Raw genomic sequence first — 12,995 nt, forward strand, 5'->3', positions numbered from 1 at the left:
CATTAAAACAAAAAAATAGTAAGAATATGCCAGTGTCATGTTTGAAAATGCCTAGCTCGCCCCATCATTTATCAATTCCGGAGATTCTTAAGCCAAAGCTTATTGAAGCGGCCACAGTGCTCTCATTCAAGCGTTGAAATTGCTCTTAAATATAATTGCCAGTACTGGTTTTGCCTTTTGTTAGCTGTGTTATTTGGACAAGATCCTTAACTCCTTATGCTACAAATTCTTCAGTTGTAAAATAAGAATAATGACATTACAAATACCTGATCGAGTTGTTGAATAAATTTGTAATAATATTTAACATACAAAGTAAGCAATACATATTAACCATGATAAACATTACCCATGGCCCAGTTCATGAAATAGCTTTAATACCCTTACAGAAATTTATAACTCAGAATTTTATGGCCTCATGAAATGTATTAAAGACTGCTTATCTATTATTTGTTCCTAAAGAAAAAGTTGAGACATACAAGTATCAGGTAAATTCTTAGAATAAATTATGTGGTAGTCACTGAAATACCTTGCATTTCATAGCTTTTTTGAAACCAAATTTCTTTTTAAATTGTTCGTGTAATTGTGCATCTGTCAGTGGAAGTCTTTTTATTCTCAGAGCATTTATAGTTTCGTTTATGGCTCCCCACCATTGTGCTTTATAAAGTTGGTGACAGAAAGCTTCAAGTTCAAAATAGATCACATAATAGCTATAAAGAAATAAAGAAAAAAATAAACTTTTCTAAACTTGATTTGATACTCCCCTGCGCCCTCCCTTGCTGGCAAAATTTCATGTTCTATAGCAAATACAAAAACGTAGTTTAAATTGTACTGTAAGTACTTTAATGCACGGTTACCAATCAAATACTTTGCAAATGTCTTTTCTGCACTGGCGCTTTTAACTGGCTCTGCCTTTCTTTTGGCAGTGAGCCGAGAGAATAGTCTAAAATGACACTGGAAGACTGGGCTTCTCGCTGAAGGAGTTGAAGATTACTGTCCAAATGTCTGCTTATATCCTCCTCTTAGGAGATTATTTATATATTGTCTTTTTAATTTTTTTAAATTTTATTTTATATTGGTTTACAAGGTTCGCATATGTTATTTTTCACACCGGATCTTTCTCCTTTCCTTTACCTATCCCTCTCTCCACTCATCAAATTGACCCTATGATGAAACCCTGCCCCTCATCCTCACTCATCTGCTACCCCATCCCCGCCTTGGATCCTAGTATTCATTCTACAGTAATGGTTTTATAATCTCAACTCAAACTAAACTCTTAGCTGTCAGGCAGGTTTTCAGTGCCAGCGGGCTTGCAGAGGCTGTAAAGCACGCTCATCTTTCTCCTGCAGAGTCCATTGGCGGATTCGCCCTTGGGCTGGCCCTGCAGCTGCTAACACACTAGCGCCGTCTAGCCACGCCTGTATTTGCTACCTCAGGCCTTTGCGTCTACCCTACAAGCATAAGGATGCTGCTTTGGGTAAAAGGCTCCTTTAACTGCAACAGGGGATTGAAGAAACCCTCAACCCTTTAATGTCTCATCAGGTCTTTGGAATATAAGAAGCTTGCAGCAGCCCAGGGACTCTCACTATAGAATGAAAAAACTACTCTATTTTCTGGTGTCGCTTATCATCCTCAGATAAAGGAAAATGGTGACCTTCTGTTAACATTTATTTTTCATTCCCTGGTTTTAGCAGTGGTCACTTTAGTTGCTGATTCTCCCTGTATGTGGTGGAAGGCTCTTGAGGCTACCTGAACTTTGCTCAGATGCAGCTGTTTATTGCTGCAAATACAGTGTTCTTGGCGCAAATCATATTTCTCACATTTTCTCATTCTTTTGCTCAGGGACTATCAATTTTCCTAAAATTGCTGAGAAATTTGTTCCATTGTAAAAATTTCCAGGGAAGTGGATCAGAGACTTTGCTAAGGAAACTCCCTGCCCAGAAACTCAGAGAAAAATCACTCTGCTTTATAAATTAATTAAAAGAAGGCCTCAGGGAAATGTTCTTAGGAACTAGAGATTATTGTCATTGCGTGCCATTGAGTCAAAACCAACCCACAGATGACTCTGCAGTGGGGTTTTGGAGGTGGTAAATTGCACGGGAGATGGGCCATCTTTCTCCTGTGGAACCGCTGGTGGATTCGAACTACATGCCTTCCAGTTGGCAGCTTAGCTCCTTACCACTAGACCACCAAAGCTCCCTATAAGAGGCTGTTATTATCTAGAGGCTAATACTGCTCTTTCATTACTCTTACTCCATGTCCTCTATTTTCTGAATCCCCTTTCTCAGTGCAGGGATGGGGACATGTCTGAAAATCCAGTCAGATTTACTTACAGGTGCAACTCTTCCTATCCCAAACCCTCTACTTGCAAAAGGAAACCAGGAATATAAAATAAAGGCTGCCATCATATAGACCTAGCCAGTGCATTGCAAGACCAGGCAGTAGGGTTTATCACTTTGTCTATGGAGTGCAACTTATGGGGTTGTCTTTCATCAACAAGGACTTTTCTAATTTACTAAAACCCAGCATTGAAAATTTAGGAGTAGGTATTATTTTGAATCATAGAATTGGTTTGGGATAACTTTCAAATACTAGTCTCCTAAGAAACTATAGGGATCGTACTTAATCCAACAAATCCAACTGTATACACCGGTAAGACTGGACACCACCACAAGTACCCCAAATCCCACAGACTCCCTCCATGGAGCTAGGTGATGGGAGAACACAGTAAGAATGTCCTTTTGCCTTGGTCCTGGCTCAACTCTGTACCATATAGAAGCCACTGCCAGCAACCTATGCATTTCCCAGAGGCGTGCTGTGGTAAAGGGCTATGGGAACAGGAGCTGGCATCCATCTTTGGAACACAGAGATGAAGCTGATATTCAGTAATATTGTCTAGGTAATGACACACATTTGTAAATGTATCCAATATCAAGGAAAAGTAATGCACTTTCCTCTATAAAGTCCTCTAGTTATCCAATAAAAGTCTAGCATCTGAGAACTGTTTGGTCAGAAATCCAGTAATTAAAAATTGCTATACTTTGAGAGTTTCCAGAAGCATCTGAGAACTCTTCTAAGTTAGGAATCAAGTGGTAAGCCGTCTGACAAGAGAAATTTGTTACTCCAATGGTTCAATTGTGTAGGCAAGTGTTTGGAAAATTGTGAATGATTATTAGAAGCACAGAAAGCTCAAATGGTCAATGTTAAAAGGTCAGGGCTGTACAGTTCAGCCAGGGAATTAACATTGAAGAACTGCATAGTGATGGACCACTGTCACTGTCCTTCTTCCAAACCTTTAGTGTGAACATTTAAAAGGACTTTGTGGGGGTGGCTCTGTGGTAAGGAGTTGCACTGCCAAAGCAGAGGCTCACGGTTTGGACTCATCAGCTGCTCTGCGGGATAAAATTTGGCAGTCACCTCCCTAGTAACTTATTGTCTCTGAAAACCCATTGGAAGGTCAGCTATGAATCTGTTAACGTTACAACAAATTTTAAAATATTTCGTTTCATATTCTTCTGCCTTGGAATCTGCCCCTTTAGGGACTATTGTGCTCATCTAGTACTGATAAAAATGAGTGAAGTAAAACATAAAACATTTAATATTTTATGCAGTATATCATTTAAGGAGATTATTGTTCTGGGACCTCTGTTCCAGGATTTAAAGTTAGCCTTTGCATTTTGACAATATCTTTATCCTCTCTTATGCAATCTCAAACTTTCAGTAAGTTGTAGTTACTATGAATAAATACAGAAGATTCCTTACCTTTTCCCATAAAATTCCATAACCGGTATTGAATAATATTCCTTGTATCCAGAATCTTCACTAAAAGTATTAGCAGCACATTTTTGTATTTTTTCTAAATTTTTCTAAAACATGAGTTATGTTAATAAAATTCTTTAAATATATTTAAGCAACAGTAAAATTTCTTTAAGATAAAACTTTATACATGTAAATGACATCTTTTTAAAAATTGGATCCTAACAGTTATTTTTTCTTTGGGAATCAGGAGTAAAATAGTTAAGGAAAGCTATATAGAGAAAAGGCAGAGTGGCGACAATTGAAATGTATAACGTTCATACTAAGTGTCTAATGAAGACTTCTGTTCCCAGAGTTTAGAAAACTCAACTGCCAATACTAATCTTTAAGGCAAGTAGAAGACTATGGAGTATGTACAAAGATTTTTCTATATTATGATCAACTAGGAAGCACTGGTAGCCTAGTGGCAAGAAGCTGCACTGCAATCCTGAAGGCATGCAGTTTGAATTCATCAGCTGCACCATGGGAGAAGGATGAACAATCTCCTTCCATGTGATTAACTGTCCCTGAAAATTCACTAGACGGTCAGCTAAGGCTCAGTTCTGACTTGACGGTACAACAACATGATCAACTATCTTATATAGCACATATGGAGTCTGCAAGTTCTTTGAGAATGATGGCCGTGCATATCCTATTTCTTATTTTTACCCCTGACATCTAACACACATACATTAAGCGAGATATGAATAAATAGGTGAGCTAGGAGGATAATGATTAAGAGAGCGGCCTCAAGCCTATCCCAACAGAGACTCTTTTTCTAGTTGGAGAACAGAGTTAATCAATAAATCATTTCAATAAGGATAATAAATTTAAACCTGAAAATCTTCCAAAGCACTCTCAATTGGAGGGGTGCTGATATCAAACTCAATTCCTCCATGAATATGAAAATATTTATTTTCTTTGTAGTGGAAATGCTGACATTTAAAATCTCTTCCATAAATAAATGGAGGTAATTCTCTCTCTGTCTTGACTTTGTCATCTACCAAAATGAACATACAATTAAAAAGTAATCAGTACTTATGGAATACTACTATGCAAAACTAAAAAGATAAAGAATTCATGAAAGACTGCATAACATGGATGAACCTAGAGGACATCATGCTGAGTGCAGTCAGTCACACAAAAGAACAAATACTGTATGAAACCACTATTATAAAAAGCTAAAGAAAAATTTACACCCATATAGAGTAATTATTGGATGGTTACCAGGAATGGGAAAGACAGGAAGGTGAGTAGAAAGTAACAAACATATAATAGACATTTGTTAAGACAACTGAAAGGAAAGCCAGTATATAATAAGAGGATGATAAGCACAATATCACAAAGAAAGAGAACACATAGAGAAGTACAGAGGATTAATGGAAATCAGAATTAAAAGGAGGAAGTGGGGAAAGTGAAATACATTGTGGGTATTGAAATTAATGTTGTATAACAAAATATTTATAACAAAACACAGTTGATTAAAAATTAATTTGCTTTGTAAACTTTCACTCAAATCACAACAAAAAAAGGAAGAAGGACTATATTTGGGTTTACTCTCAATAATATTATTGAATATTATTTTTAAAAGTCAACATAGCTAAAGAGTTATAATTACAAGAGTTAATATAAAGAGGTTTTTTATAGCTAAAGAGAAATCTAAATTTTTATTCATGTAATCAAAGTAAAAAAGTCTAAGTAAAAATTAAAAGCTTGACAATTAAATATTACTAAATTATTCCTATTTAATGCACAACATATTCTAAGAATTAGAATGTATTACACATTCTGAACATTTTCAGTAATTTCATTGCATAGATATTTTTATTAATGATTTTAATGCAACATACTCATTTTACAGCATATTCTTTCCATTTGATTTTCCCCTCATTCATTCATTGTTGCACATGCATAGATGTTTCAAAAAATACAGTAAAAACAGTAATTATTTTTTGTCTTACCTCCACCACAACAAAGAGATCGTGGGATAATTAAAGCCCCATGTCTTAGCAACCTTTTGGTTAAGTATATAAAAATCTGAGTGAAAAAGGAGCTAATAAAAGGAAATTAGTGAATACTAGTAATGACAGAAATTAACAGATGGCTTTTTTCTGGAAAGTAAAGCAGTTAATGACCTTTTGCATTCATCATGTATTATATTCTTGATATTATCCCATGGCTCATTTGGTCTTCATTCATCAGTGTTCAAGGTCTCAAACTTGTTCTTGAGATTTTTTTAAATTCAGGTGGGATAGACTCAAGGTCAAGTTTTGGTGCTTGTGTATTTTATTCTCTAGCTTCAGAGTGAACCTGCATACTTAATGATCTGACCATCAATCAGCACCCTGGCCTAGGTTTCACAGTTGGTACTGGGCTTTTCCACTCTTCTTTCCACAGGTGTAATCAATCTGAATCCTGCGTAAACCAACAGGTGAAGTTCATGTGTATAGTCCTTATTTGTGTTTCTTATAAAAGGTATTTGCAATGAACAAATTATTGACAGTACAATATTCTATCATACTATCTCTCCAGCCTTATTTCTGTCACCAAGACCATATTTTCCCACTACTGATCCTTCTTCCATGTTTCCAATTTTTGGATTCCAGTAACCCATTATTATTATGTGTCTTGGTTGCACATTTAGTCGATTTCAGACTGCAAAAGTTGTTAGAAATCTTCAAAAGTTGTTAGAAATCTTCTATTTCCTCCTCTTTGGCTTTGATTGCTGATGCACATATTTCAATGACAGTGGTATTAACAGGTCTTCCTTGTATGCATATGGATATTATTCTGTTGCTCACATCACTGTATTATAGGATGGACTAGAAATAGCCTTTGCTTTTTTTTTTTACTATGAAAGTGACCCCCATTTTTTTTAACTCACAACTTGCATTATTCATATAATACAACTTTGCTGAAACTGAGGAGAACTTGAAGTGTCTGCTGCAGAAAGTCAAGGACTGTGGTCTTCAAAATGGACTTCAACATCAAAAAAACAAAGATTCTCACCACTAGGCCAATAGGCAGCACAATGATAAATGGAGAAGAGTTTGAGATTATTAGCATTTCAGCTTGCTCAGGTCTACAATCAACACTCTTAGCACCAGCAGCTACGAAGTCAAAAGACAAATTGGATTAGGAAAGTCTGCTGTCAGGGTGTTCCAGAGTGCTGAAGAGCAAAGACGTCAGTCTAGAGACCAAGGTGCACATGATCCACGCCATGAGCTTTGCAATTACTTGCTATGCATAAGAGAGCTAGACAATAAATAAGAATGACAGAAGAACTGATGTCTTTGAGTTGTGTTGCTGATAAAGAGTAATGACCATATCACGAACTTTGAAGAGAACAACTGGTCTGTCCTGGAGAGGGTGAAACGAAGTTGTTTTCTGGAGGCAAAGATTTTGAAGCTCCATTTCATAGTACTTTGGGCATTTTGTGAGAAGGGTCTAGTCTTTGGAGAAAAGATAACATGTTTCTAAAGGCGGAGGGACAACGCCAGAGTGGAAGATCCTGAATGAGATGGATTGACACAGTGACTGGGGTAATAGGTGTAGAAGTGCTAGAGACAGTGAGATTGGCTTAGGGAAGGACAAAGTTCAGAGTAATTGTGGATATGATCTCTATGAGTCTTAGGCAACTTGATGGCACACAACAACAAAGCAACTAAACATGTAATCATTATTTATAAATAATTTTCTAAAAGCCTAATGAAACACTCAAGAATGCAATTTTATAAAACCAGCCCAACAGCTATTTAACAATATTTTTAAAATGAGAAAATATAACAGACAAACAACATGTCCTGCCAGTTCCTGCCACAGAATGAATTTTTAGTCTATGGAGTCAGTTTTGAGGAAAGTCTCCTTATGAAGTTTAAATCCTTTAACTGTGGCAGTTTGCCTCCACACTAACTGGACGAGTGTCATTCACTTTTGTTAGCCTAATTACATGACCATTTACCCTTGTATCCAGGACATCAAGGACAACCCTTCAAGGAATCAAAAGGAAAATTTTGAGGGTTTTAAACTTGAACTAGGTTACTGGTAGGCTTGCTCTGAATCACAAACTTTCTTACTTCCCTATTTACATAGTTATGCTCTAAATGAACGTGTCTTGAGATGGTTCGGATCAGTAAAGTCAGCGGTTAGCTCATGTAGGAGTTACAAGGCCAAAGAACACACTTCCAAGTGTTCCATTCTAACAATCTTTATCTCGGCTAAGGATATTCATTCCAAGAAAAGGTGATTCAGCACAATGTAGAATTTATCAGATAGTATCACTAATATCAAATACAAGTAAAATCTGGTGGAGGAGTATCCAAAAATAGCTATAACAATACATAGCAGAGAACAGAAAGAAATTCAAACTGAATTTAGAAAAGGCACAAGTGATATCACTGTACGATGGATGCCAGCTGGTATCAGATGGATCGTGACTGAAAGTAGAGAATGTTAGAAGAATATATATCTGTGTTTTATTGAGTATGAAAAGGCATTTGGCTGTGTGGATCCTAACAGATTATGGTTATCATTGAGAAAAATGAGAATTTTGAAACACTTAACTGTGCTCAAACCTTACACCTAGATCAAGAAGTTACTGTCCAAACAGAACAATGGAAAACTCCATGGTTTAAAATCAGCAAAGGTGTGCATCAAAGTTGTATTTCATTTGCAAGCTGAGCAAACAACTTGAGAAGGAATCTGAAGAATGTGGCATCAGGAGTCATCAATAACCTTGCTTGCTGAAAGGGAGGATTACTTGAAACATTTGCTTCAGAAGATCAAAGATTACAGCCTTCAGTATGGACTACATCACAACATCAAGAAAACAAATCCTCACCACTGCACCAACAGGCAACGTCATGACAGAGGGAGAAAATGATTGAAGTTGTTAGCAATTTCGTCTGGCTTGGATTCACAATCAACATTCTTGGTACCAACAGTAAAGAAATCAAAAGATGTGATGCATTGGGAAAATATGCTTTCAAAGGCATTTCCAAGGTTTTAAGGAAAAGAATATCAGTTTAAAGACCAAGGTGCATCTGATTCAAGGCCTGGTCTTTTCAATTCCTTTCTATACATCTGGAAGTTGAACAATGAATACGGATGACAGACGAATTGATGTCTAAGAGTTCTGCCATTAGAGAAGAGTACTGAATATCCTATGGACTGCCAAAATAATAAACAGATCTTGGAGAAAGTGAAACTAAGGTGCTTCTTAGAGGCAAAGATAATGAAACTGTCTCACAAACTTTAAGCACATTGTGAGGAGCTCCTGGTCAGTCCTTCTAAAGGGATATCATTCCTGGAAAAGTGGAGAGTGAGTGGAAGAGAGGAAGACCTCGATGAGATAGACTGACAAATGGCAGTAACAATTGGCTCAATTAGGTTGGAAATGATGAAGATGGCACAGAATAGATCAAGGTTCAGGTCTACTGTTCATAGGGTCATGATGAGTTCTGGTCATCTTACTTACTTAACAGGAGAAAGGATCCAAGTTTAGAGAGTATGCTTGAGACATTTTTTTGGTGACCATATCTAGGGAATAGGAAGCTACACTAGCAAGATTAATTTTGTTTCCGATTTTCAGATGTTAGCAGAGTATAATTTTCTCAATAAAAGGTATACATTTTTGAGAAATGGAAAAGATAGAGAAAAGTTGTTGTTAGTTGGCATGGAGTTGAGTATAAGTGAAAGAGACCCTATGAACAACAGATCTAAAACCTGTCCTGTCCTGTGCCATCCTCATCATCTCTGACACACTTGAGCCATTGATGCAGTCACTGTGTCAATTCCTCTCATTAAGGGTCTTCCTTTCTTTTGCTGACTCTCCTTTTCCAAGTACGATGTCCCTCTCAAGGAATAGCCTCTCTCCTTAGCAACATGCCCAAAGTATGTGAGATGAAGCTTTGTCATTTTGCTTCCAAGGACCATTCTGCCTGCTCCTTCTCCAAGGCAAACCTATTTGTTCTTGTCTTTCCCCTGTGGAACAGTCAGTGAGTTTGAACAGTCCACCTTTTTGTTAGCAGTCTCACACTTAAATGCCCTGTGGCACCAGAGTTTTGTTTGAAAGTGAGGGCAGGTCCAAGAAGCCCTGTCCCGTCTAATTAGGAGCATAGTTAATAATTTTGCCCAGGTTTTACTCAATTCACAGGTTTGCATAACATTTTCTTCATTACATAGAAGAAACTCAATACTGCAGTGAGTAAAGCAAAAATATGCAATAGTTTTAACTGTTTCTGAATAAGAAATTTATTTTGCTTCATTAATAATCGGGATGGGTGTGTCAGAGGCAGTGCGATTGGCCCAGGACAGAGCAGGGTTTAGGGCTGTTGTACATAGGGTCGCTATGAGTTGCAAGTGACTCGATGGTACATAACAACAACAATAATTAATGTCATTAACAATATTACTACAGGTATACATGCATTTTAAATGCTATTACATATGTTGTTATCGTTGTTGTTAGGTGTTATCGAATCGAGTACAACTCAGTGACTCTGTGAACAAAAGATCTGAACCCTGTTCTATCCTGTGCCATCCTCACACTTCCTGACACACAAGAGCCCACTGTAGTTGTTATTGTATCAATCCCCCTGGTTGAGGGTATTCCTTTCCTTTGCCGACCCACCACCCTTTCTAGCATCATGTCCCTCTCCAAGGACTACTCCCTCCTAGCAACAGGCCCAAAATATGTAAGGCAAAGCCTCATCATTCTTGCCTCCAAAAAACACTCTGGCTGCACCCTTTCCAAAACATATTTGGACATGTCTCTACAAGACAAATAATTTTTAAAAAAGACAAATAATCAGCATCATTAACAATAATTACTATCAGTATACATACATATTAAATCCAATTCTATATACCATGTCTTTATAACTTTGGAGACATTGAATTCTGTTTTATTTAGCTTTCTAATGGTTCTACATTAACTAGGTTAAATGCTTGTGCCCACATCTATCATGTTTGTGCTATGGGGATACTCTTACCTGAAAAAGGATTAAGCAAAGAACTTAAATAGGGAATTTTCATTTTCTTTTTTAAACTCAGTAAAAATGGAGTCAGAAAACATATTAACTTTAGGTATCCCATCTCTCTTCTGATATCTTTTTTCTTTTCTAAATGTTTCTGAATAATCTTTTTTTGAAGATATAATCTTTGCTGTAATCTCTGGTAGGTACAAATATCAAGATAATCTTGATTATATTTTATAGCATTAGTAAGCCAATAGGCTGTTTCAAATATAAAGACATTTTCACACTGTTGAACTTGTGTGGTACTAAATGTCAATTTTAATAGAGTATTTTCAGAATATTTCATAAATGTAGATTTTTCTTCAGGGCTATTGGGATCGTATGTTGGATCTCCATTGATGACTTCATCATAAATTCCTTCAAAGTCAGGATCCTTTGTAATATCAATCAAACCTTCACAAAGGAAAAATATTAGACAATGAAAACTTCATATTTGGAATCTGTATAAACATAGCAGATTGGATACAGAGTTTGTCTTAAAAACCTACTAACATGAAAATAAAGAAAAAACGAGAGCCAACAACAATGTGTAAAATGAAAAGCAAGTGGTCAAGCCGGTAAAAAAGAAAAATGAAGAAGGATTTGAGTTTGTGGATTTAAGAAAAAATGGATTCTATTCAATTTGGAAGAAAGGAACAAAATACCACAGAAATGCACTCATATAAGATGGAAATCCGAAAGGATAACAACAAAATATGATCTCTCTTTAAGTAAAGAATCTTCTCATATGGACAACAAACATCCTGAAAGATAACTAATCATTATGAAACAAGAGTTAAAACTTTATTTTACTCTATTATAAATGAAAAATATTGTTTTTGCCATTTACTATCAAATTAAGGAATTTTGTGTTAACTTTTTAAAAAAGAAAGTTACATCTATAATGTCACCTTTAATATAGGCTTGAGAAAACTCCTTTTTAAGTCATGAAATATGAATCTGTAGAAACCATGGCAGTCGTTCTCAATGTATGTGCTTAAAATTGTAAATTATACATCAATGTGTCCCTAAGTCCCCTCTGGTTCTTTAACAAATGTATGAATACCCTGAATATTCTTGGGGTTTTAAGGTGTCCAGTATTAGTTATCATTTTTATTTTACTAAAAAGCTAAGAATTTCTATTTTAAGGAAATGATAATCAACAAGTGTGTACAAGGATAATTAGATACAGGAGGGAATCCTCCCTAATGACAGAGCCTGGAATAAGCAGAAGATAAGGACAATGGGTTTCACAGTACAGCAAACCTGAAATGAAGAAATGAAAGTGAAGAAAGTGAAGGTGTCTATAGACATATTGCAGAAGAAAGAAAGGAAAGGAAGGAAGGAAGGAAGGAAAGAAGGAAGGAAGGAAGGAAGGAAGGAGCCCCAAGAAAAGCCAACCAGCCTGATGAATATTTAAAAAGGTAGCTCTGGTGGCCTAGTAGGTAAAGTTGTGCTAACCAACTTAAAGACAGTCTGAATCTGCCAGCTAGTGTTGCTTCAAAGGAGAAAGATGGGCAATTTCCTCTCATGTGATTTACAGCTTTGGAAAACCTACTGGAGGATCAGCTAGGAGTCAGTTTCAACTTGACGGCCCATAGGAATATTTGGAAATGTTTTCAATAGATGAAAATGTTTTCAATGTTGTTGTTACTGTAACGTGCCATCGAGCTGACTCTGACTCACAGCAGCCATATGAACAGGAGACCTGAACCTTGACATATCCTGCACCATCCGCATGACCTCTCACACCCTTGCGTCCTTTGTTACAGTGATTGCTCCGATCCTTCTTGTCGAGGGTCTTCCTCACTTTCTCTGACTGCACTTTTCCTAAAATGATGCCTTTTGTCAGGCCCCTCCTGACTTGCCCAAAGAATATGAGGAGTTTAACCATCCTTTTCTCTAAGGAGCAACCTGGTTTTTAATATTAATCCTTATTGTGCAGCCAATTTACATGCAGGAAACATATACAATATACATATAAAGCAATATCTTTTGCTTTCAACTTTGCAGGTTTTCTAATTGTACTCTAATTCTACTCCTTTCTGGACTCTGTAACTGATCTTCCTGCTTATGTCTTGTAAGACAAAATATTTAAGCAGAAATTTCTCCATCATGTGCTTTAGAATCTGGTCTACTTTGCAGAATTTGAAGATTAAAGAGGAGAGATGTATGTATGACTTAAAA

At 36.5% G+C, this 12,995-nt stretch overlaps 1 protein-coding gene across 1 annotated transcript in view; it reads right to left on the minus strand.

The window, feature by feature from the left end:
- Nucleotides 1-12,995, minus strand: part of ANKAR (ankyrin and armadillo repeat containing) — an 84,696-nt gene that overhangs the window by 67,911 nt on the left and 3,790 nt on the right. The window contains exons 2-5 of the mRNA XM_006878938.1: nt 10,785-11,222; nt 4,629-4,792; nt 3,760-3,863; nt 527-707 (exon numbers count right to left, since the gene is read on the minus strand). Coding sequence (XP_006879000.1) covers nt 527-707; nt 3,760-3,863; nt 4,629-4,792; nt 10,785-11,222 — 887 coding nt within the window. The remainder of the gene's footprint in view (nt 1-526; nt 708-3,759; nt 3,864-4,628; nt 4,793-10,784; nt 11,223-12,995) is intronic.

Source organism: Elephantulus edwardii, unplaced genomic scaffold (genome assembly GCF_000299155.1).
Source record: "Elephantulus edwardii isolate Elephantulus edwardi_28Jun2011 unplaced genomic scaffold, EleEdw1.0 scaffold00001, whole genome shotgun sequence".
In the NCBI taxonomy this organism is placed as follows: Eukaryota; Metazoa; Chordata; class Mammalia; order Macroscelidea; family Macroscelididae; genus Elephantulus; species Elephantulus edwardii.